Source organism: Gopherus evgoodei, chromosome 4, assembly GCF_007399415.2.
Source record: "Gopherus evgoodei ecotype Sinaloan lineage chromosome 4, rGopEvg1_v1.p, whole genome shotgun sequence".
Taxonomy (NCBI): Eukaryota; Metazoa; Chordata; order Testudines; family Testudinidae; genus Gopherus; species Gopherus evgoodei.
The window spans coordinates 153,925,514-153,950,440 of record NC_044325.1 but is presented as its reverse complement, the minus strand read 5'-3'; the positions used below and the strand labels follow the sequence as shown (position 1 = coordinate 153,950,440).

At 51.7% G+C, this 24,927-nt stretch overlaps 1 protein-coding gene across 4 annotated transcripts; it reads left to right on the top strand.

Annotated features, from left to right (window-relative positions):
* The first annotated feature begins 393 nt into the window (after positions 1-393).
* On the top strand, positions 394-21,372 carry LOC115651401. Of its 4 annotated transcripts, none has more exons than XM_030562355.1 (13): positions 394-1,300; positions 3,718-3,800; positions 4,983-5,044; positions 6,259-6,482; positions 6,912-7,174; positions 8,763-8,888; positions 12,923-13,090; positions 14,487-14,628; positions 15,794-15,835; positions 16,099-16,267; positions 19,318-19,631; positions 20,057-20,122; positions 20,317-21,372. In XM_030562355.1, exons 1-13 carry the CDS (start codon positions 430-432, stop codon positions 20,571-20,573), a joined length of 2,787 nt encoding a protein of 928 aa, XP_030418215.1. In that variant the 5' UTR covers positions 394-429; the 3' UTR covers positions 20,574-21,372. The 4 variants fall into 4 exon arrangements, with proteins under 4 accessions (XP_030418215.1, XP_030418218.1, XP_030418214.1 ...); XM_030562358.1 differs by having other exon boundaries at positions 6,259-6,500; positions 6,912-6,988; XM_030562354.1 differs by having other exon boundaries at positions 6,259-6,500.
* The last annotated feature ends 3,555 nt before the right edge of the window (positions 21,373-24,927 follow it).

Genomic DNA, 24,927 nt, shown 5'->3' with positions numbered 1-24,927 from the left:
CAGATCAAGCTCCTTAAGTCTCTCACTCTCAGGCACTTTCTCCAGCCATTTTTGCGGCTCGTCTTTGCACCTTCTCTGATTTTCCAACATTCTTTTGGAAATGGGACCTCCAGAACTGGACCCAGCACCCCAGCGTTGGGCTCCAGTACCACACGCAGAGGTCAAACCACCTTCCCAAATTTGCTGCCTGAATAAGAGAGAGGGTGGTCCACATGTGACAGCCGTGGGTCACATTGCTTCTTGAATGACTGGATACCATGGTGAAGAGGGTGGGATTAGAACATACAGAAAAGAGGGGGCGGGGCTAAGGGACCTTGTTGGGGGACGGGTTGGCCTTGTAGCTCCTCCCCTTGCTTTCTGAGCATCAGTTCCTCAACTGCTGATGCAGATGCATCTTCCTGCTCTTGTCTCTCTGCTGTCCCAGATCCAATGGAGAAGACAGGCAGGCAGCACCTGCTGGAAGCCCTGAAGGAGTTGGGGGGCCGGGAGCTGAAGGAGTTAAGGGCCAAGATCAGTCAGGTCTGGCTGAAGAGGGGGCTGGAGGGCTGGGGGCTGCTGAGGGGAGCAAAGCCCTTCCACCCCTCTCTATGGCTGACGGTGGATGCTGGGCTGGAGGTGACGGTGGAGGGGCTGAGAGCTGTGAACCGGGGTGATCTGGCAGAGGAATTGGCTGCATTGCTGGACGCTTATGAGGAGCAGCGCCGGGAGCAACGATCAGCCACCTCCAGAGCCAGAGATTGCCTGCTCTGCACCTTGAATGAGCTGGGGGAGGACGAGCTTGGGAGGTTCAAGGTCAAGCTGGCTGACATGGGACTGAAAGGGGGTTACAACCCCATCCCTTGGGGCCGGCTGGGGAAAGCGAAGCCTGCAGAGGTCGCCACGGAGCTGATCAACCACTACGGGGTGCGTTGTGGCTTGGAGATGGCTGGGGAAGTGCTCAGGGCTATCAGACGGGGGGAGCTGGCAGGGGGACTGGCCGAGGCTCTGGAGACTTACGAGGAGCGATGCAGGGAGCAGAGACTGGCCCTCTGCAGAGTGAGAGAGATGCAGGCACGAACAGTGGGCAGCTTGGGCGAGGAGGATCTCAGGAGGATCCAGGAGAGAGCGACTGAGACCCATCCACAGGGAGGCCCTACGGTTAACCCCTGGGGAGGGCAGGAGAGAGCAGAGGTCATGGAGCTGATTGAGGAGCTGGTCAGCACCTATGGAGAAGGCCATGCTGTGTGGATGACCCAGGAGATGCTGAGAGCCGTGAGCCAGGGACCCCTGGCTGAGCGACTGGCTGAGGCCACCGGGATAGGTAAGGGAGATCTGCCCCTACATCCCAGCTCCAGAAAGGCCCTTTCTCCCTCGCTAACTGGGAGTGATGGAGGCGCCAATCCCATCCTGTTTTGCTTTAACCCCTTTCCCCGTGCTTGACTTTTCTGACCCGTGCAATGCAGATTTCACTGTTGCTTCTCTTCTGAAAGTGGACATTTCCCCATACTCTGCACCCAGATTCACTTCTGTTTGCAAAATATGCTTCCCCTTTTTATATTTCATGCAATCTCTCTGTTGCCAGGCAGAGAGTTGTTTGCTGGGGCTTTCCTGTGCAGCACAGAAGAATCCCAGCCACAGAGATGGTGAATTGGCTAGAAATCAGATTAATGGGGGATTTGTGCCGTTGACTTTGATTGGCTTTGGATCAGGCCCTGAGCGACTGACTGTGTTTTTAACTGTTGGCTCTGCCAGCAGGGGGCACAGTAGTGAGTAGGGCAGGAGCACTGGCTGAGGATAGCTCTTGGCCAATCCAGCCCTGGCTTCTGCCAGCAGGGGGTGCTGTAGGGACCAGGCAGGAGCTCTGGCTGTGGTGCACGCCGGCTATGCTTCTGCCAGCAGGGGGCGCTGTAGGGACCAGGCAGGCGCTCTGGCTGTGCGGTACGCCGGCTATGCTTCTGCCAGCAGGGGGTGCTGTAGGGAGTAAGGCAGGAGCTCTGGCTGTGGGGCACGCCGGCTATGCTTCTGCCAGCAGGGGGCGCTGTAGGGACCAGGCAGGAGTTCTGGCTGTGGGGCACACCGGCTATGCTTCTGCCAGCAGGGGGCGCTGTAGGGAGTAAGGCAGGAGCTCTGGCTGTGGGGCACGCCGGCTATGCATCTACCAGCAGGGGGCGCTGTAGAGAGTAAGGCAGGAGCTCTGGCTATGGGTCATGTTGGCTATGCTTCTGCCAGCAGGGGGCGCTGTAGGGACCAGGCAGGAGCTCTGGCTGTGGGGCACGCCGGCTATGCATCTACCAGCAGGGGGTGCTGTAGGGACCAGGCAGGGGGTCTGGCTGTGGGGCACACCGGCTATGCTTCTGCCAGCAGGGGGTGATGTAGGGACCAGGCAGGCGCTCTGGCTGTGCGGTACGCCGGCTGTGCTTCTGCCAGCAGGGGGCGCTGTAGGGACCAGGCAGGAGCTCTGGCTGTGGGGCACGCCAGCTATGCTTCTGCCAGCAGGGGGCGCTGTAGGGACCAGGCAGGAGCTCTGGCTGTGGGGCACGCCGGCTATGCTTCTGCCAGCAGGGGGTTGTCACGGAGTCACCGGGCAGTGCTCTGGAACTGCTCCCCACCAAGCCAGGCAGGACTTTGGGGAGCCTCCTCTCCCTTGGAGCAGACTTGTTCAGGGCAAGAAGCTCACACATCTTCACCTCCTGGGTCTCTCCTTGGAGCATTCAGCATCCTCTGTCCCTCCGTGTGCTTCCCACAGCGAGTCCACCCCAACGGGGTCCTGGGGAAGCCACCGGGTTCTGCACCCCCACTTTGCAGTCAGACGTGACTCTCAGCCAGCCAGTAAAACAGGTTTATTCAATGACAGGAACAGGGTCTAAAACAGAGCTTGTAGGTACAGCGAACCGGACCCCTCGGCTGGGTCCATTCTGTGGGGGGGCAGTGAGCCACACCCCAGGTCTGCCCTCCACCCTTGACCCCAGCCAGCTCCAGACTAACAACCCCTCCCAGCCCCTCCTCTCTGCTCAGCCCCTTTCCCGGGCCAGGAGGTCACCTGATCCCTTTGTCTCCAACACCTTCAGCTGGCACCTTTGCAGAGGAGGGGCCCAGGCCATCAGTTGCTAGGAGACAGAGTGTCAGGCATTTAGGTGCACTGGCCCTTTGCTCTGCCAGATACTTAAGAACTGCCATGGGGACACTGAGGCACCAACACAGTATTCAGAGCAAACATTAAGAACATTCCCTGTTCGTCACAGGGGTGCTGTAGGAGTAAGGCAGGAGCTCTGGCTATGGGGCATGCTGGCTATGCTTCTGCCAGCAGGGGGTGCTGTAGAGAGTAAGGCAGGAGCTCTGGCTATGGGGCATGCTGGCTATGCTTCTGCCAGCAGGGGGTGCTGAAGGGACCAGGGCAGGATAGCTGTCTAATGGGGTGTTCTGGCTGGGGAGCGCTCTGGCTATGCTGTCTCCCAGTCCGGCCTCTCCTAGCAAGGGGCGCTGTAGGAACTAGGGCAGGAGCACTGCAGGCCTGTCCCCTCTAGTCCCAGCCTGTCCCCTCCAGTCCCAGCCTGTCCCATTGTAAACTGGAAACCCTGCCCCATGGAGGCGCTGTGGGTCAAGCTGTACCATAGCTGCTCAGGCTGCTCCTTTCCTATGGCGTCAGGTTGCAGAGCAGCCCCACGGCAGCCCGGACGATGATCCCACTGAGCTGGGCCTGGGGATGTGCTGAGCTGGAATGGTGTTTCATCTCTGCAGCAGGAGATGGACCCAGTGGGGAGGACCTCACCACGGACCCCTCGGGGAAGCAGAAGAAATGCACATGGTGTGTGACAGAGGAGGTAGGGATGGGGACCTCACTCTCCCTGCTGGGGTATTCTAGTGCCTCCAGCTGGTCGTTCGGAAGAAGTTACCTGGCTGGGTTGGTGCAGTGCAGTCTGGAGAGGGGAAACAAGACCTGTCAGTGGGATCAGAAACTAATCCAATACTAGGGTGTTTGTGGGCGAGGGGAAATCCACACGGGCTTGGCTCCTTCATTTACTGTTTTCAAAGCACTTTAATAATTCTCACCTCACTACTCATTCCTTCTCCATATCTCCGCATGGGTAACTCCCACCTCTTCCTTCACCCTCCTATTCCAGGATCTAATGGGTTAAAAGGGGAGTCAGGACTCCTGGGTTCTAGTCACAGCTCTGGGAGGGGAGTGGGGTCTCTGGGTTAGAGCAGCAAGAGGGCTTGGAGTCAAGACTCCAGGGTTCTAGCTTTGGCTGTGGGAGGGAAGTGGGGGCTAGTGGTTAGAGCTGGGCGAGGCCTTGACATTAGGAGAGCTGGGTTTTATCTCTGGCTTTGGCAGGGGAGCAGGGTGTAGGGCAGGGGTCGGCAACCTTTCAGAGTGGTGTGCCGAATCTTCATTTATTCACTCTAATTTAAAGTTTTGCACGCCAGTAATACCTTCTAAAAATGTTAAAATGTCTCTTTCTATAAGTTTATAATATATAACTAAACTACTGTTGTATGTAAAGTAAATAAGATTTTTAAAATGTTTAAGAAGTTTCATTTAAAATTAAATTAAAATGCAGAGCCCCCCCCGACCGGTGGTCAGGACCTGGGCAGTGTGAGTGCCACTGAAAATCAGCTTGCATGCCGCCTTCGGCACCCGTGCCATAGGTTGCCTACCCCTGGTGTAGGGGATGAGGGTGGGAGCTGGAAGTCAGGGCTCCTGGGTTCTATTCCCAGCTGAAATTAAATACCTTCTTCTGCCAACTGAACAGTAGCAATGGTTTGCAAAACTCTCCCCCGAGCTCCTGTGTGTGTGTCTCTGTTAACTAGGGAACCCACCCCCCTCCCTCCCAGGGCAATGACTGACTGGGCAGCTGGATTCCAGCTCTTCAGGAGTCTGCTCTGCCAGAGTCTCAGGCCAAGGAAACAGCCCCCACCTGAACACTTGCCCATGCCACCCAGGTTCCCTCCTCTAAGAGCTCTGCCCCAATGGAGTCTCCTTAACGCCTGTTCCTGTGTCTTAGGACCTGCCAGAAGTGACACCAGAGCTTGTGCTAGAGTCCGAGGGGAAGCCCAGATCCTACAGGTAAGAGCCTGGAGCCATCTCGGTAAGACACCAGACGGGGACTTAGGAGACTGGAGTTTAATTCTTGCCTCTGTCACCGACTCCCTGACCCCTCAGGCCAATCATTTAATCCAGGGGTTCGCAACGTTTTTCATTCGGAGGGCCCCACAATGTGCTTTGAAAACTCCGTAGCCCACTTGGGCCACCGCAGCTGCTTTTCTGCATATCCAGTGGATTGAAAGCCAGGGCCAGCGTTAGCAGGTAGCCAGCAGGGCAATTGCCCGGGGTCCCACACCACAGAGGGCCCCACAAAGCTAAGTTGCTTGGGCATTGGCTTCAGCCCCGGGCAGCAGGGCTCACACTTCAGCTTCAGCCCCAGTCCCTGGCGAGTCTGACGCCAGCCCTGCTCTCTGGTTTATTTTGGCAGAGCTCCTGAAACCTGTTTCCACCCCCCCCGGGGAGCCCCAGGTTGAGAACCACTGATTTAATCCACCCTGGGCCTCGGGCCCCATCCGTAAAATGAGGAGAACTATTCATTCTCTGGGGCAAGGACTGGCCCTTGTGATGTGTTTGTGTGGTGCCCAGCACAAAGGGGCCCTGACCTCGGCCGGGGTCTGTGAAGCGCCTGGCACAAGGGGGCCCTGATCTCGGCGGGCGTCCGGGCAGCGCCCAGCACAAGGGGGCCCTGATCTCAGCTGCCATCCGGGCTGCGCCTGGCACAATGGTGTATGGATCTCAGTCGGGATCTGTGCAGTGCCTGGCACAAGGGGGCCCTGATCTTGGCCGGGATCTGTGAAGCGCCCGGCACAAGGGGGCCCTGATCTCGGCTGGCGTCCGGGCAGCGCCCGGCACAAGGGGGCCCCTGATCTCAGCTGCCATCTGGGCAGCGCCTGGCACAATGGTGTATGGATCTCAGTCGGGATCTGTGCAGTGCCTGGCACAAGGGGGCCCTGATCTAGGCAGGGTCCGGGCAGCATCCGGTACAAGAACGCCCTGATCTCAGCCAGGGTCTGGGCAGTGCCTGGCACAAGGGGGCCTCTGATGTCGACTGGGATCTGTGCAGCAACCGGCACAATGGGGACTCAGTTCTGATCTGAGCCTTTATGCCGTGATGCCCACACCGACAATGGGGATTTACACACCTAACTCCAGCTGGTGTCAGTGGGAGCAGGAGGTTGGCTAGTTCCATCTCTCACTGATTATTCCTCCTCTCCCTTTCTCCCTGCGCCATGCAGGGTTCACCTCCCAGGGCCAGGCTCCTTCCGCTGCTCTGAAACCGAACTGGGGTTTGAGGTGAGGGCAGCTGTGACCATCCAGTATGGATACGGCTCCTGGGATCGGCATCTGAGCGCAGCTGAGAAGCAGCAATGGATGGTGGCCGGCCCTTTGTTCAACATCCAGGTGGAACTGGCTGAGGCTGTGGCAGCCGTTCACCTCCCGCACTTCCTGTGCCTCGCAGGTACAGCAAACAAGAGCAGTAAGTGGGGTCTAAGCTTTGACTGACAGCTGCGATCCCCATGGCAGACACAGACACGAAGGGGCTGGAGACAGATCTCAATGCAGACACAGAACCCTGATCTCTCTGTCTGTGTATCTAGATATCTTCAGTTATAACCCTCCCAGCATCAGGGATGGAACCCAGGAGTCCTGACTCCCAGCCCCTCCTGCTCTAACCCACTAGATCCCACTCTCCCACCAGAGCTGAGAGTGGAACCCAGGAGTCCTGGCTCCCAGCCCCCCCTGCTCTAACCCACTAGACCCCACTCTCCCACTCAAGCTGAGAGTGGAACCCAGGAGTCCTGAGTGCCACACTCTGCTCTGCCCTCTGTGAGTGTGAGGAAGCGGTGAAGCAAATTGGAGCCTCCTTTTCCTTCTCCTCTCGTGACAGGCAGAGATGCTGTTCTGCCCCAGATGCGAATCGCTCACTTCGTTGACGGGAGGATGACTCTGGAGGAGCCAACACAGGTGAGGCCGTTCCATGCCGTGCTGGAGAACCCCAGTTTCTCCTTCATTGGGGTGCTGTGGAAACCCATCTATGCTGTGTTTCCGTTCATACCCATCCACTCCGTGGTGCTGATCTACCAGGTAGTCAAGGCTGCAGCCATCACCCTCCACCTCTACCTGATCCCCAATGACCGCTCGCTCATACAGGTAACCGGGAACCGACCACACAGCAGGGGTGAGCCAGAGCCGCCAGCCACAGCAGGGCCCATAGGGAGTAAGAACTCCCAGCAGGGCAGGCTGCTCTTGTGAGACAACTAAACAGACATCTGGAGCTCTCAGCTGAGTCAAACCCAGAGGGAGTCCACCTTCCTGAGCATGTTTTTCCGGCCTGTTATCTGTTCACTGTGACAGTGACCGGGTTGTGAGTGGTCATGCCTAGTGGTTAGGGCAGGAGTCATGCCTAGTGGTTAGTTATCGCCAGGAATCGGCACCTGGGGTCAAAGCTGGAGTCAGGAACCAGGAGTCAGAGCCCAGGTCTGAACTGGAGTCAGAGGCCAAATGCCAGAGCTTGGCCCAGAGCTGAATTCAGAAATCGCAGCTGCAGATTAGGACTGAGTTACCTGGAATAAGGTAAAGCTGGAGGCGCTGCCAGAGCAGGGCTGGGAACAAGCAGGCACAGGAGCTATTGCAGCCTTCAGGAAATGCTTTGAGCAGCCATTGAATTGCTGTGGCTGCTGGGCTTAAGTGCCGGTCTGCTGACTCTTCCCAGCCATCAGGCGGCGTAGCCAATCCAGCAGCCTGCTCAGGCCAGCTGGGCTCATTAGGTTACCTGCAGACTGGATCTGCAGCAGGCCTCGAATTCCTGAGACCTTGTGAGCCTGAAAATTGTGGGTGGGGATTTCAAAGTGCCCAAGTGACTTAGAAGCACACATCTCATTGACTTTCAACTGCACCTGGGATTTTCTGAATGGTGCCAGAAAATTAGGCACTAGAACTGGTTGGAGATTTTCCAGCACAGCTCAGCAGAGTGGCATGTTTCACTGCATCTATCACAGATTCCTTGACTCTTTCATCCAAACACCAGCAGGTTTCCATTCAGCCACAGCAGTCGTGAAACTGACAACAATATCAATTGCACACATTTTGGGAACATTCCGGGGGTTTGTTCCATCACAAAGCTTTTCAGTGAATTTGGTTTTGAGCTGATTTGAGCTGATTTGGAACAAAACCAAATTCCAAAATACCGAAACTTTTTGCAAACAGAACCCTCAACATTTTAGCCTTCTCTGTTAGGCATCTCACTCCCATATGAAGTCAACGGGAGGTAGCCCCTTAAATCCCTTAGGAGCTCAGGAAAATCCCTTCCTGTATTCAGTCCTCCAGGATCCCTCTGATCTTCGAGGGTGAACAGTACCCAAGTGCTATGTTGCTAGATGGTCTTTGCAGCCATTTCCAGGACCCGCTGCAATTCCATCACAAGAGTCTCTCTCACTCTTCCATCTTTGAGGGTGAAGGAGGGTCCGTGACTTGGTTGCCTCATGGGTCCTGTTAGATCCCCTTGTGTTTGTAAAATCCTGCTCTTAAGAACCACAATCCTTGCCCAGCATATGCAGAGACCTTGAGTACTGGCATCTGGATACCATCTTCCCTAGCTTGGTGACAAGCACCTTTCTGCTGTGTGAGGCAATACAGGACTTTCCAGTCCAGTGGGAGGATGGAGGAAAGAATTGGGCTGTTCCCTATGTTTTTTCTGTTGGCCAGTATCTCCAGGAAACACCTTTGTTAACTCTTCTAGGCAGTGGAAGAAGAGGAGAAAAAGCACCAGTCCATACAGGTGCTCAAGCCCCCTCAGACGAAGCCCCTCTACTTTGGCTCTTGTTACACTGTGTCCAGTTCGCTGGACTTGGAGGTAACCCCCGAGGTGAGTGACATTTAGCTATAAGTCTAAAGAGTGAAAACCACTGGCTGCGGGATATAGACTTAACAAGAGCATGTTGTTAGATCTCACCCCAGATCCCTTCTTACTGCAGCTGGTTGAAAATGTACTGGTGGAGCAGTTTTCCATCGGCGGATGCTGACTGGACAAAATTGGGGCTATGTCCTTATCAATGACATGTCATTGCAATGATTCTTTTCTATAACATCAGAACATTTTATTTTGATTTTTCATTTTGAAATGTTTTTCATTTAGCAATTTATATTATATTATTATAGTAAATTAACACTTCTCTTCCTGATTTCTTTTCCCATTTAATAGGGAAATTCTTCGGCACTCCTTGCATGGCATGGGCTTGCAGGTCATGGCTTCTACTCCTTTTCTCTTCAGACATCTGTAGACAGAGTCTTTCCAGCCTATCCTCAGCCTCCCTTGTCCTTTCTTGCTGTCCTCTTCCTAATATGCTTTCTTTGCTAGTTGCTGTTCTCCAGTTCTTATCACATGTCCAACCTACCTGAAACGTGCACTCTGCAGCTTATCGCTGAGAATCCCAAATTCATCTTCCTCCTTATTTCTTCCATGCGCACCCCGTCTACCTTCCACTTGTCTCCCATTGTCCTCGGTGTATTATTTACTACTATCTCTATCTTCTTTTTCTCCATCTCCATAAGTCCCACCATTTCCAAACCATAGAGCAGTTAGGGACAAACACGCAGAATACACTTTTCCTCTGTGTTTGTTACATCGCTGCTGGTCCCACAGTGTTCCTGCCACTTTTTTCACTGCTGCTCATGCACACTGGGTTCTTCTTTTCAAATCTTGAGAGCTCTCTCTGATGACACTAAGTGTCCTTCCCACCTACACAAACTCTTCTGATTCAGCTTCTCTCCTGAAATGTCGATTAACAGCTCTTGCTTCAACCTTCCCTGTGTAATTTCAGTTTTCTTTGTGTTTAACTTCAAACTAGGGTCTTCAAACAGTGATGCCCACCCTGATATCATATTTACCAATTCCAAGTTCAGCCAGAAGGGCAGGTTGTCAGCATACATTCGTTTTCTCTGTCTCTACACAAGCTTGGTTCTCCTGCTGATTAACTCCACAACTAGAATGGAAAGAAGTGGACCCAGCGCCCTGCCTTGTCTCAATCTCACATGAAAACTCTCAGAGTTACCACCTTAACTCCTGACCCTCACTATAGCTCCTTTAGCAACTCTGCCTTTTGAGGTCCCTCTCCCATCCAGCTCAACACTCCAAACACCATCTCCTGTGGAACTACATCATGCTTTTCAAGACCAATACATTTTACGTAGCAATTATGACCTCTAGTTACCGTTCTTTCAGACTTCTGTCTCATTGCAAATATTGCATCTCCTTCCCCTTCTAAAGCCACACAGCTCCTCATCTATATTTTCCTCCACCTTCCACCTCAGCCTTGCCTCCAAAGCTCTCACAAGGACTTTGAGAGGTTGGCTTAGCAGGGTGATGCTCTAGTAGATGTTAGATTATTTTCATCACCCTTACCCTTCCGAAGTGTTGGGAATTGGGATGTAGGCAGTCCAGCCTGCTGGTCAGAGTGGGAGTCAGGTCTAGTGAGTGGATGCAGCATCCAGATGAGGGAACAGAAGCGGGGGTCAGAGCTAAGGGTCAATCTAGCATCGGAGTCAGAAGTCAGAGCTGGGGATCAGAGGCAGGAATGGTAGGTCATGGCCAGGAGTGAGCTATAAGGGCAGGAATCAAAGGAGAGGCAAGGGTCAGGCATGGAACAAGAAGCAATAGTCTAAAGTTGCAGTGGGGGAGGTCTAGGCTGGGGATATTAGGAAACACAATTTCACTAGGAGGGTGGTGAAGCACTGGAGGTGGTGGAATCTCCTTCCTTAGAGGTTTTTAAGGTCAGGCTTGACAAAGCCCTGGCTGGGATGATTTAGTTGGGGATTGGCCCTGCTTTGGGAAGGGGGTTGGACTAGATACCTCCTGAGGTCTCTTCAAACCCTGATATTCTATGATTCTATGGAAAAGGAGCTAGGTGGTAGCTAGGAGCAAGGGTAGGGGTGAGGCAGGATGGGAGTAGGAGTCAGGAAGAGGGTTGGATGCTCATTGTAGGAGGCAGACAAGAGCTGGTTTCAACATGGCAGCAGCAGGAAGTCTGTGCAGCCCTTGGGTTCTAGACCCACACCCTTGGATAGTTACACAGAGGCACAATCAATCCCATTCTCCAGTCACCTGGTATCCTGACTTGTTCCCAGTAACCACAGAGTAATCTGTGAAGCCGCTTTACTCCAGTACCTCCAGCTGCCTTGATCATATCAACAGTTTCTCCTCTTCACCAGCTGCTTTACCATTGTCCACCTTATCCAGTGCTGCTTCTACCTTCTCTACAGAGATTAATACCCTCTGAGGCTTGCCCGTAGCTGCCGGCAGTGCTTGCCCTCCCAGTAACCTCTTCCCAGTTAACAGTCTTTGGAAATAGCTCTAGTATCTCTTTAGGGGTCATCACCTCACAGATCCCATCCTTCACGTAGAAAGATTTCTTCACATCTTGTGTTACATTGTTACTCTTTTTTTACCAACCCCAAAACCAATTTCCTGCCATCATCTTTCTCCAGTTTTCTGTAATATTCCTCTTCAGCTTTCATTCTTGATTTAGCAACTGCTCTTTTAGCCTCTTTTTCGCGTTTGCCGTTTTGATGGTCTCATTATCACAAGCTGCTTCCTCAAACTCTTGGAATAATTCATTCTTTTTAACTTCCCTTGTATAACAGATTTCCACCACTGGCTTGGTCTCCAAAAGCACCCCATTTAACCACTCGTTCTGCCTTCTTACCTCTGCCACCTTAATGAAACATTTGTTAGTTCTCAAAGAATTCTGCGCCAAAAATTGGAAAAACTCTATGCCAAAAAAAAATCTGCACATAATATTTTAAAATTCAGCATATTTCATTTGTCAATAAATAAATGTGGAGTCTGTAGCATGGCAGTGGGGAGCACAGGCCACTGACTGCAAAGAGGTGAGAGATCACCATGGAGTCTTCTCGCCCCCCCGCAGGAGATGGATTAAGTGGTGAGGCTGCACCCAACCCTGACACAGCAAACTCAGGCCAGCAGGATCTAAGTGTGGAGGGGCTTAGTGTGGGGTGAGAGGGTTCTGTTTGGGGCAATCTGGGTGCAGGAGGTTCAGTGGGAGATCTGGATGCACAGGGGCTTGCTAGGGGGTGCAGGAGGAATGAGACTCTGCAGGGGGGTCCAGGTGAAGGTGGTTGGGGCTCAGTGGGGGGGTCCAGATGCTGGGGGAGTGGGGCTTGGTGGGTTGGGGATCCAGATGCGGCTGGTTGGGGCTCAGTGGAGTGGGAATCTGGGTGCAACAGGCTTGTTGGGGTGGTCCAGGTGCACAGGGGGGTTGCTGGAGTGGGGCTTGGAGTACAGTGGGCTCAGTGGAGGGTGGTCTTGGTGTGGGTCTGGATGTAGGGGGTTTGGGGCTTGGTGGGGGGCTCTGAGTGCAGGGAGCTCTGGGTGCAGGAGGTGAGGCTCGGTGGGGTGGGGGTTTGAGTATGAGGGGCCCAGATGCAGGGGTTTCGGTGGGGGAGGTTCTGGATGCACGGGGGGGGAGAGGTTTGGCATAGGGGTCTGAGTATGAGGGGTCTAGATGCATGGGGGTTGGATGGATAGGGGAGCATCGCCCCATATGACCCCTCCCCCTTGTGGCTGAGGAGTGATTGGGGCAGGAACCAGGTGTGTGTGTGTGCGGAGATTCCTGTAGCTGGGGAAGGTTTCTGGGGATGCATCTGCCCCAGGCCCAGCCCCAGCCCCAGCCCCAGCCATTCCTTCCTGTGGAAGAGGAAGCTAGCAGTTGAGCCCAGCACAGGGTAGGAACTACCAGCTGGGGCATCCTCAGTCCCGTCTCACCCCCACCAGCTGCTCCAGGCACCTGAAACAACATGCCCACACTGCTAGACAGGGGGCACGTCACCGGTCTTGTGGCTTTCCTTTGCTTCCTGGCCAAAAAGTCATTTTTTTTTTTGCAGAGAAGCAATGAAATCTCTGGGGGACATGAATTCTGCACTCACACATTTCATTGCCTGGGAAAATCTGAATTTCAGCATTTCTTACCAATTCAGCACATTTCGAAATCGCATTTCCCACTACATGGAAATTCTGGTTCCTGCGGAGCTCTGCCTGCTGCATCCCACATGGTGACTTTTTCCAGGACAACAGCTCAGAGGAGAGCGGCTGCCTCTAATGCAGCCATGTCTGAACCACACTGAAAAGGCCTCTGGATATGTCTGCACGACATATGTGCAGACATATCCAAGCTAGCGGCATATGTGCAGACATACCCAAGCTAGCGGCATATGTGCAGACATACTCAAGCTAGCTTTAATCTAGCCCGCTCAACGGCACATGTGCAGACATACCCAAGCTAGCGGCATTTGTGCAGACATACCCAAGCTAGCTTTAATCTAGCCCGCTCAGGGACCGGAGCAGTGACGATGCAGCAGCACGAGGCTCAGCACAGGCTGTACAAACCTGCCCAGAACCCTGGCAGTTACTTGCAGGGCTTGTCCGTGTGCTGTGGCTTCACTGCTCTGGAGCCCAAGCTAGTCGGATTAAAACTAGCATGGGGAGGGGTGATCACACCCTGTGACTGCTGTTTAGACCTACCCATAAGGCTCACCAGCTGAACGTGAGCTCCCAGTGCCATGCTGTAGCCGACGTGATTCTTGGAGATCTGAGCAGGGCGTATCCAGTGGGCGTTGGGAGGTGATATTGCTTCAGTATATGGTGTCAGTGAGATCATTCCTGGAGACTGTGTCCAGATCTAGCATCCACACTTCCAAAAGGAGGCTGGGGCAGAGCAGAGGTGGGAAGAGGCAGGGTGGGGGTGGGGACATGGAGGAAGGGGTGGAGTGGAGGCAGGACCTAGGGCCGATCAAGGGGTGAGCAGCCCGGGGAAAGGAGGAAGCCAGCGCCTGTGCATGGGATACACTCCCAGCTGTCTGAGCCCCACATACGGGTGAGCACCAGAGAGGACACAGTGACTTAGTGCCAGAGGGTGTCCATGCCCAGTGCCTGGGGCAGGAGTCAGGCTGAGTGGTCAGAGCAGAAAATCAGCGACCAAGGTCAGAGCCAGAGTCAGAAGCCAGGAGTCGGAGCTGGGCAGGGCACTGCAGTGTGGCAGCTCACATCCGGGCTAGGTTAACCCTGTGTTCGGACCCAGGTGCCAATCACCTGAGTTCACTCTGCAGCACAGATGTGCCCAGAAGGCAGAAAGCGTGGGTTTGGGACAGGGCAGAGGGGCCTTGTTAAGGCAATCTGCAAAAGGTCACTGCCTGTTTGGGCTTCTGTCCAAGGAAACAGGATATGTAAATACTGCAAATAAACAAATGATGCCAAGAAATTGCTCCATGTCACTGATTTCTCATCCACATGGAAACCACTCTACCGCAGAGACACCCATAAATTATTATTTAGCTGCCGCCAGCTAATGAATTAGGCAAAGACCCCATTGAGTTATTTAGGATGGGTGCATCCCTGCATTGCAGGCTCAGGTGGGGTCTCCCCTACAGCAATGTCTTGTCTCTACACCAGGAAGTGGACTTTTGCTACATGAGTCCAGAGGACCAGCAGTCGTTCATGGAAATCTACACCAAGGACATGAGGGAGGGACTCAAACTCATCGTACTGATGAAACGCTACGGGGAAGTTGTCTGGAAGGTCTTGGTAAGACCAGGTAAGGATCGTTGTTTTGGTCTGTGTTTATACAACGTGAAGCACAATGACTCGGCCTTTAGGTGCTATGGTGACACAAATGATAAATAACACAGTATTCTTTCAATGGGTGGGGTATTCCAGCTGTAATGCCCCAATCACCGGGGCTCTCTGCACCATCATATGTGGCCACTCAAACCTGAAAGTACTCGCTATGATGTAAAGTGTCTGGGTTTGCGGACGATACCGAACTGGGAGGGATTGCAACTGCTGTGGAGGACAGGGTCAGGATTCAGGGTGATCTGGACAGGTTGGAGAAGTGGTCTGAGGTAGATCGGGTGAGGTTCGATAGGGACAGGTGCGGAGTGCTCCACTTGGGAAGGAACAATCAGTTTCACACATACAGAATGGGAAGAGACTGTCTGGGAGGGAGTGTGGCAGGGGGAGATCTAGGGGTTGTAGTGGGCCATGGGCTGGATGTGAGTTGGCAGTGTGATACTGTTGCAGGGGGAGCAAATGTGATTCTGGGATGCATTAACAGGTGTGTTGTAAACAAGATACGAGAAGTCATTCTTCTGCTCTACTCTGTGCTGGTCAGGCCTCAACTGGAGTATTGTGTCCAGTTCCGGGCACCGCATTTCAAGAAAGATGTGGAGAAATTGGAGAGGGTCCAGAGAAGAGCAACAAGAATGATTAAAGGTCTTGAGAACATGACCTATGAAGGAAGGCTGAAAGAATTGGGTTTATTTAGTTTGGAAAAGAGAAGACTGAGAGGGGACATGATAGCAGTTTTCAGGTATCTAAAAGGGTGTCATCAGGAGGAGGGAGAAAACTTGTTCACCTTAGCCTCTAATGATAGAACAAGAAGCAATGGGCTTAAACTGCAGCAAGGGAGATTTAGGTTGGACATTAGGAAAAAGTTCCTAACTGTCAGGGTAGTTAAACACTGAAATAAATTGCCTAGGGAGGTTGTGGAATCTCCATCTCTGGAGATATTTAAGAGTAGGTTAGAGAAATGTCTATCAGGGATGGTCTAGACAGTATTTAGTCCTGCCATGAGGGCAGGGGACTGGACTCGATGACCTCTCGAGGTCCCTTCCAGTCCTAGAGTCTATGAATCTATGAATCTAAATGGGAAATGATTGTGATGAACAGGATGACTGACCTTCTCTTTGTTTCTCTCCTAGAGGACGTGATGCTTTCGGGTTCATCCTCTGAAAAGTTCAAGGGTCAGTTCTGGGAAAGACCCATGGGTGAATCAGTGGCAAAAGCAGGAAGAGAACCTGGAAATCCACCCATTCTAACCCGCCAGACCCCACTTCCCTCCCAGAGCCAGGGGTAGAACCCAGGAATCCTGACTCCCAGCCCTATCCACTCTAAACCACTAGACCCCACTCCCCTCCCAGAGCCTAGCAGAGGAGGAGCTTAGAAACCTGATTTAAACCACAGATCTCCTAACTAGTAACGTTAAGTTTAACCCTATGTTTTCCAGGGCTTCGCAAACTGCTCCCTGAACTGAAACAAGAGTTTATTGGACTATGCAGCCAGAGAGAGCGCAGGGTGTTGCCATCAGCTGCCTGGAGCTCACTGGCACGGCCTGTGGATGAGGAAGCAGAGGGAGAGCCAGGCAGTGGTGCTACACTCAGGACAGTGGCTAACGAGTGAGTGATGCGCAGCTGAGACGAGGGTGAAATTGACACCCAAAACTGGGCTATGCAGGAGGTCAAACTAGATGATCAGAATGGTCCCTTCTGGTCTTATCTATGAAACCACAGAGCTCCTGCAATGAAGTTATTATCAAAGGGCCTATGTGATGGCTCCCTTAGAAACCCCCCACCCCCATTTTACATTTATAGGCCAGAAGGAACCATTCTGATCTAGTCTGACCTCCAAGCGGATTTCAGCCAGTGATTCCTGCATCCAGCCCTAAAACTCCAGTGTTTGAGCTACAGCTTGTAAGAGACTCCAGAGATAGGTGTAAAGATTCCAGGTGCTGGAGAATCCACCACAGCCCATGGAGAGTGGCACCAATTGTAACAGGTGTTGTGGTTGTACCTAAGAGCTTAGCTATGGCCCACCTCTCATAGCATGTGGTGCTGGGCAAACCCGTTATGTATGTTTTTTGGAGTAGAGCTGGGTAGGAAATGGTTTTCCCATCTTGTAAAAAATGTCAAGATAGCAGCAAATTTCCCCATTCCAAATCGGGATGAAAAGTCAAAATCTTGAAAATTTTCAAGAACCGGAAATCTGAAAAAAAAAATTGGTTCAGGTCAACCAGAATGCTTTGATTCAGTTGTGAGTCTGTCTATCTATCTATCTATCTATCTATCTATCTATCTATCTATCTATCTATCTATCTATCTATCGTCTAGCTTCTGTTTCAAACTGAAATGTCATGTTGAACGAGAAAACCAGAATTGTTTTTGCTTTTAAAAAATGTCGATACAAAATGTTTCAACAATTTCAAAACTTTTCATCGAAATTTTTTTTGAGTCATTAAAAGTCATTCAAAAATGTTCCTGCAAAAAGTTTTCGTTTCAAAGATGTGGCTGTCACAGTTCAGGGCAAATGCACCCATATCCCTCCCCCACATGGTCTCTTAAGGGCACCCACCCCTAGGGTCCCAGTTCCCTGGCCTTCACTTCCTTGGGCAGAGACCCGTGTCTCTTTCCCTCCTGAGCAGGATTTTTCCAGGCTGCACAGTTCCCTGCCCACACTGTGATATTCCCAGCAAGCCTGGCTGCCTAAACAGGTTACTTCTGTGCTTTGCTTTCTCCTCAGAGGCTATGAACAACGTAATTGCCAGCAATTATAAATTACTACACAGCCCTTTATAAGCAAGCACATTTATTCTTAAGGTGAAAGCATTACTGCACTATATTAAAATCAATCCAAGTTCCTATATGCAGGCTTCAAGCTTCCCAGAAGTTACCCATTAGTCTTATGGGGCCTCAGTAGGGCAAAATCCTTCCAACTTCTCCCAGGAAGGATTGGGGCCCCTTTGGACTGACGGTCCTGTCTGTTTGCTGGATCAGGAAGAAGGCCCTGAGTCAATTTGAACTCAGGCTATTTATCCAACAGTCCTTTCTTTGTCTGTCGGTCTCTGCGTAGACCAGTCCGAACTAGTCTATGCCAGCCTCTCCGGGTGGTGGTGCCTCACTGGAGGTGTTTCAATCTGAGTAAATTTGTCTAATCTTCCTCCCCTTTCCACAACACACACACTGTTCTTAGTTCCTGGCAGGGCTGTGATTAGCCTCTCCCATGGAATTACATACGTTCTCTGGTCCACAATGCCACATAAACTTAGACCAGTAAACGCTCCCAGAGACAATGCAGAAAATTGCCAGATCTGTCACATCATCACTTTTCAATTAAAAAAACATTTTGTCAAAATGTTCCTGATCATCTGGTCATGGACCAGAAGCCCAGTGCACTCAGGATTGTACAAACCTGGGACAACTTCCTGCCCCAAAGAGCAGCTGACCATCTAGATAAGAGTCCAAGAGTTAATTTCCTTTTCTGTTAGAAAACATTGCATTTCCCTTCCTGTTTGCATTTGTCGAGTGTCAGCGTCCAGCTACAGGACACGGATGGCAAGGATGGAGCCAGGCTCAATTCCCTGCTCTGCCACAGACTTTCTGCATGACCTTGGGCCAATCACTTAGCCTCTATGTGCCTCAGTTCCCCATCTGTTCAATGGGGATAAATAGCCCTGCCCTGCACCACAGGAGTGTGTGGGGATAAATACACTGAAGATTATAATGCATTCAGATACTATGGAGATGGTGCCAGATAAGTACATTAGATAGATAAAGCGTAAGAGGGTCAAACACTCTAGTTCAAATATGAATTAATCCAGAGACTTTCTATGGCCTGTGTTATTCAGGGGTCAGATTAGATGATCTTGATTACGGTTCTTTCTGACCTTAAAATCTATGAATGAATATTTATCAATTTCTTGATGGGTAGAAACCCTGAATGAGCAGAGTATCTAAAAGTAAAATTTCTCTTGGAAAGCTGGAAAAGTTAAATATTAAGGTTGGATTTAAAAAAACTGTGATTTTTTTCCACCATACAGGAATTGCCAGAAGGGGTCAGACCTGAGGTCCACATAGTCCAGTGTCCTGTCTCTGAGCATGCTGGTGTCAGATGCTTCAGAGAAAAGCATAAGAACCCGCAGTAATAGATGTAGAGTAATGTACCCACTACCTTCTGTCTCATCCTGGTCTGTAATAGTGAGAGATCAGCTTAAGTCCTGAAGCACAGGGTTTGGTGTCCCTTCCAAAATTTTTCTCAGTTATGATAACTGGATATTCTTGATTGCAGTGGTGTTGTAGCCCTGTTGGTCTCAGGATATGAGAGAGACAAGGTGGATGAGGTAACATCTTTTACTGGACCAACTTCTGTTGGTGAAAGAGACAAGCCTTCAGCTTCACAAGACCTGAAGAGCTCTCTATGGCTTGAAAGCTTGTCTTTTTTACAAACAGAAGTTGCTCCAATTAAAGATATTACCTCACTCATCTTGTCTCTCTGGATATTCTTGTTATCTATCTAAAAGGCCAGTCCCTTAGTGAATCTTGTTAAATTCCTGACCTCACTTCATGGCTAATTACTCGTTATGTGATTAAATCCCTAGATACCAGCATATCTGCAGGGAACTACCACACATACAATTGTCTTCTTGTACAGATGTATTTCCATTCCATTCCAGGCACAGTGACTGGCCAGCAAAGGTGTCGAGTGGGGGCTCCTGGGAAGTGATCCAGTGTCTGAGAAGCGAGTTAACGACAATCCTCCAGAGCGATGCAGAGACTGTGGTCAGCGCTGCCGACGCCCACCTCCTCCTCACGCAGGGAGAGTACCTCGCCCTGAACCGGCTGGAGGATCCGGAGATCAGGGTCGCCACATTGATTGATATGGTGCTGGCCAAGGGGGACCAGGCCCATCAGCTGTTCCTGGACTGTCTGAGAAACCTGTTCTTCACCTTCCCTGCCCTGGAGCCTATTGTCACGGGGTTACAAACCAGTGAGATTAATCAGTGGCACTTATATTTTTTGTTAAGTTAAAAATAACATGGGTTTTGATCTGGTCAGATCCAGTTTCCTGTGCTCTGCCCTTGAGAGGATAAACTTCCCATTGACCTCAGAGAACCTGAGTCAGGACGCTGAGCGCTTGAGTTAAGGCTTATTAAGACCTGCCACTTTGCCTGAACAAGGTAGCATGGTGAAGGATGCGTGGGAAATAAAGGCCCCTCTCTGGGTTGCCGCAGCCCCTGGTAGCCTGTTTCCTGCAGAAACAGCTCCCTCAAGTGGTAGAATATTGAAACTGCAGAGAGAGAGAAGCCTCTAGTGGCTGCGGAAAGCTGGTGGGTCCTCTCCTTTGTGGTTTCCCTACAAGCCCAAAAGGCATCAGTGGCTTTTGTAATGGTTTCTTCTGGTCTTCTCCTACAGGCTTCCAAGAAGATGTGGCTATCCCCAGGCCTGGAGCACAGATAGGAAGTTCAGTCAGTGCTGAAGGTGAGATATGGGGCTCAAGGTACAACATCTCTGGATTATAACAGGCAAACCTCCTGGGGAGAAGAAGCAGGGAAGGGTAGGGGAGAGATGGAGGAGGGGTTCCCGTGCATCCTGGTCGAAGCTTAGGCGCTCCAAGGAAGCAAACAGCATGAGACGCTGTATTAATTCACTGCCTTCTGGTGTCTCCTCCACAGGAGAACATTTTGTGGACCGGCACCGAGCAGAGCTGATTCAACGGGTCTCTATGGTGGATGGGGTCCTGGACATGCTGTGTGGCACTGTGCTGGATAACGAGCAGTACCAGAGCATCCGAGCCGAGAGAAGCAACCCGGAGAAGATGCGGAAGCTGTACGAGCTCATGCCGAGCTGGAACCGGGTCTGCAAGGACCGGCTCTACCAGGTGCTGAAGTCCAAGCACAAGTTCCTCATTGAAGAGCTTGAAGGGAAATGATCGCAATAAACTGTCCCTCCTCCTGGAGCGACTGTGCCTAGAGTCCATTCCATGGCACTCAGGAGTCCAGCTCTGGTTCTTCTCGCTCTTCACCCAGGATCCATTGTGGTGAGGGTCCGGAATCTGGTTCTGGTCCTTCAATCTGTCAATCAGTGCTTGTCTGGTCTTTATCCTCCCCACTATGCACATCCTCTATCATCGTCATAGCTGGGTCTCCAACAGGGGGCTCCATCCATGCCCCTCCCTCTGGCCTCTGCTCAGGCTGAACCTGGGTGGAGAGTCCATCAAAGGCCCCAGTTCCCTGCTCACTTTCCGAAAGCAATGGCGCTGGAGCACCATCTCCGTTCTCTGGCTGGCTTTGCTCCTGACTGCCAACCCCGGAGCCCTCAGCTCCTGCCCTGCCCTTGTGGCTGGCTCTGACACCGCAGCCTCACACTGCCCCTTAGCATCCGTCTGGGGCAACCTTCCCCTACCACTGCCTGGAGCACAGACTCCTCCCTGACTCTGCAGCCAGGGTCCCCAGCACAGACACAGATTTTATCTATGGGTCTCAATGCACTGAACTCTTGGAAAGTAAATAGCATTACGTATCTGTAATAGGCCTCGCTTGGGAGGAGGGCTGGTTGGTAGGGTAGCATCACCAAGTGATCAGGGCTTAGGCCCAAGACCTTTAGGAAGTTGTTGGTAAAGGAGCCTGGTCTCTCCGACTCCAGCAGGCTCAGACTCAAGCAGGGCCGTCCTTAGGATTTATGGTGCCCTAGGCGGAATTATTAAACTGGTGCCCCTGTGTCTGTCTTGCTCTTAGCAACACAAACATAAGCTTACACTACTGGAAAACTTGCCACATGCATGTTATTAAAACCAGTTGAACGTAGTTAAGCCACTGTCATGCTGATGGACTAGCACTAAAGAAGTAGCACCATAGAAAAAATTCTGATTTGATAGAATGATGCAAATAATATAATTTTTTAAATTTGTCACCATTTTATTGGAAATTTATATGAAGAGATATTGAAACAAGGATTTGGTTTTAATTAAAAGCAATCGTTCTGGCTTTTTTGGCTGCAAAATCAGTAATAATGTCATCGTATGACAAAGACAAAGTGATGTCTTGTTTGATTGCAAGAATAGCAAGACCAGTCAACTGTTCTTGACTCATTGTAGAGTGGAGATAGTTTTTAATGAGTTTTAGTTTTGAGAAACTCCGTTCTCCTGATGCTCCTGTTACAGAAATTGTCAGTAGAATACGAGTGGCAATGTACAGGTTAGGATATATGTCAACAAGTTTGCTGGTATGAATAAACTGTACAATGTCCATCATCGATTTTGCATGTGTCAACAACTCAATTCTTCGTACAGTTCAAGTCCATTTAAATCAAAACAATCACCGTGCTTCAGGAGGCTCTCTAGGTCAGGGGTCCCAATGCAGTGCCTGCAGGTGCCATGGTGCCCGCAGGGGCCTCTCAGTGCACTTGCGTACTGGCCGGAGGACGAGCATCTGCCGAAATGCCACCAAAATTCGGCGGCATTTCAGTGCTGACACCCCTGGATGTCACCGCTCGATGCCGACAAGCAGTGTCATCCAGAGGCTTCGCCACCAAATTTTGGCAGCATTTGGGCAGATGCACATCCGCCACCACAGTCCTTCGTCTGGTGCCCGCCAGACGAAAAAGGTTGGGGACCACTGCTGTAGGTTCTTGCATTTTGTCATTAGTTGCTCTTGTTTTCCCATTTCGTTGAATTTGGTCCCGCTCACCCCGCTGCCAGCTGAGTGAATGGAACCCCAGGCTGACAGCGGGTTGAGTGGCTCAGCTGGGATCTCAGCCACTGGCCTGCTCAGCCCGCTGCCAGCCTGGGGTTCCTTGGGGGTCCCTAGGCCAGCAGTGGGTGCTGAGTGGGGCTGGCAGCCAGGACCCCAGGTGGCAATGGGGCAGCAGCCGGAACCCCAGAGCAGCGGCAGGCTGTGCCGCTCAGCCTGCCGCTGCATGCCATCAAAAATCAGCTCGCGTGCCACCTTTGGCACGTGTGCCGTAGGTTGCTGACCTTTGCTCTATACACTAGTAAGGAGATGAGCATATTACAGTTGTTTGGAGGGCTCTATTTAGCAGTAACAGGGCTGTGGAAGAGTCAGTCAACATTTTTTTGACAGGTATCAGAGTAGCAGCTGTGTTAGTCTGGATCTGCAAAAAGAACAGGAGTACTTGTGGCACCTTAGAGACCAACACATTTATTTGAGCATAAGCTTTCATGGGCTACAGCTCACTTCTTCGGATGCATAGACTGGAACATATGTTGAAGAGATATATATATATACATACAGAAAGTATGAAAAGGTGGGAGTTGTCTTATCAACTTTGAGAAGTCAATTAAGTAAGAGAAAAAAACTTTTGAAGTGATAATTAAGATAGCCCAGTACAGACAGTTTGATAAGAAATGTGAGAATACTTACAAGGGGAGATAGATTCAATGTTTGTAATGGCTGAGCCATTCCCAGTCCCTATTTAAGCCTAAATTGATTGTATCTAGTTTGCATATCAATTCCAGCTCAGCAGTTTCTCATTGGAGTCTGTTTTTGAAGCTTCCCAGCAGCCAATCCCCTCCCTCAGACTGTGCTGCATTCGGCTCTCTCTAGGACCCAGCAGCCCTGCTCTTACATGCTCCACTGTTTCTCGTCCGTCCGGGCTCCCAGCATAGCGGTGCCCCCAGACCTAGTGGTGCCCTAGGCGGCTGCCTGTTCTGCCTATGGCTAAGGATGGCCCTGGACCCAGGGCCCCTTCAAGGGCTATCAGTGATCTGACAATGAGGGATGCTTAAGGCTGCCCTCTCTGGGCCTCTTCCAATCATATCCCTCCCACACAATTGTCCCAAGGTTTCTGGCTGGACTCAGACTGTGTGAAGAGCATGTGCTCACCACCAGGGACCTTCTCTCTCGGCCAGCCACTGCCTCCTCCTGTGGCATGGCCCAGCCTCCTCGGACAGCTCAGCCCTTGGACTTTCCCCCGCTGGGGTACCAAACACAGTAAAGGGGAATTAACAAAACCCAGAGTCCGTACGAGAGAGGGGAATGCTTCCCTTTCAGACTGTCTGTGTTGCAGGCCGTCTCTTACCTCAGGGAGGGACCTTCGGGCAGTTATGAGGAGAGATTCTGTCTTGCCCTCAGCCCTTCTCTGCTGCAGCTGCAAGTCTGCTCTCCTCCCAGATCTGCCCCTAGTGAGCTGCTCCTCTGCCTTTTCACTCTTCCTCTAGCTGATGTGTTTCCCACAGACATGGCAGGGCTGGGCAGGGCGGGCTGAGCCCACAGTAGTTCCAAAACCCCTAGTTGCCCAGTGTGGAGTTTGTAACCCCCATCACGGTATCACGGAAGGGCTGGTTCTGACTCCACCACTCATATTGATGTCTGCATTGTGGTGAAAATGGGCCATGATTTCCTGTTCTTTCTGTGCAGGTGGCTTGTTAAGGTGCAAGGCTGTGGGTCCCAGGCTTGTGAACGCAGTGTTTCCAAGCTCGCACTTGATCATCCTTGCTGCATATAAATTTAGGATTATATGGGCAGGACTGGCCTTAGGGAAAATGGGGCCCTGGATGAACTTGTATTTTGGTGCTCTCAATGCTTCCTTCAATGCCCCAGAGCTCCATAAGCCTGGACAGCCAGCTCAATCCCCTCCACCACCCATCACTACTTGTCCATGACTGATACGCTGCATGGATGGAAAGATCAGCATCATGCCCTGATCCCCTAATGGCCCCAAAGACACCCTGCCCCAGAGCTTTATGGGACCACAGTCCCTCCCACAGAGGCACTCACCATGGAGCCTGGGGGAGTCCAGATTCTGAGGTGTCAGCAGGATAAGGGCTCTAGTCTGTGTCCCAGGGTTCTTTTCATGGAATCATAGAATATCAGGGTTGGAAGGGACCTCAGGAGGTGATCTAGTCCAGCCCCCTGCTCAAAGCAGGACCAACCCCAACTAAATCATCCCAGCCAGGGCTTTGTCAAGCTGGGCCTTAAAAACCTCTAAGGAAGGAGATTCCACCACCTCCCTAGGTAACCCATTCCAGTGCTTCACCCCCCACCCCCATCTATGTTCTCTTGATTGAAATCCTTGTGGCTCAGGACTCCAGCTGGGAGTGGGCATTCCTGTGCAGCTTGGGGCTGGAGGGAGACACAGCACAAGGCGGTGTTCCTCATCTTCCTTCGCTGGCTAGCCCCTGCCACCCAGCCAGGGGCAGGAGGGTGCAGGGGGAGCTCGTGGCAGCTCGAGCCAGTGGCAGCGAGAAGCCCCAGACAGCAGCAAAGAAAACAACAAGCCTCATCCATGCCCCTCTCCCCTGCCCCATACTAGCCTCCCATGGCCCT

Excerpts from the sequence above, each read along its gene's own strand:
- LOC115651401 (XM_030562354.1), top strand. The coding sequence starts at position 430 with ATGGAGAAGACAGGCAGGCAGCACCTGCTGGAAGCCCTGAAGGAGTTG. Across the intron at positions 15,836-16,098 it reads ATCCTCTGAAAAGTTCAAGG|GGCTTCGCAAACTGCTCCCT; the intron begins GTCAGTTCTGGG and ends TATGTTTTCCAG. Across the intron at positions 16,268-19,317 it reads CTCAGGACAGTGGCTAACGA|GCACAGTGACTGGCCAGCAA; the intron begins GTGAGTGATGCG and ends ATTCCATTCCAG.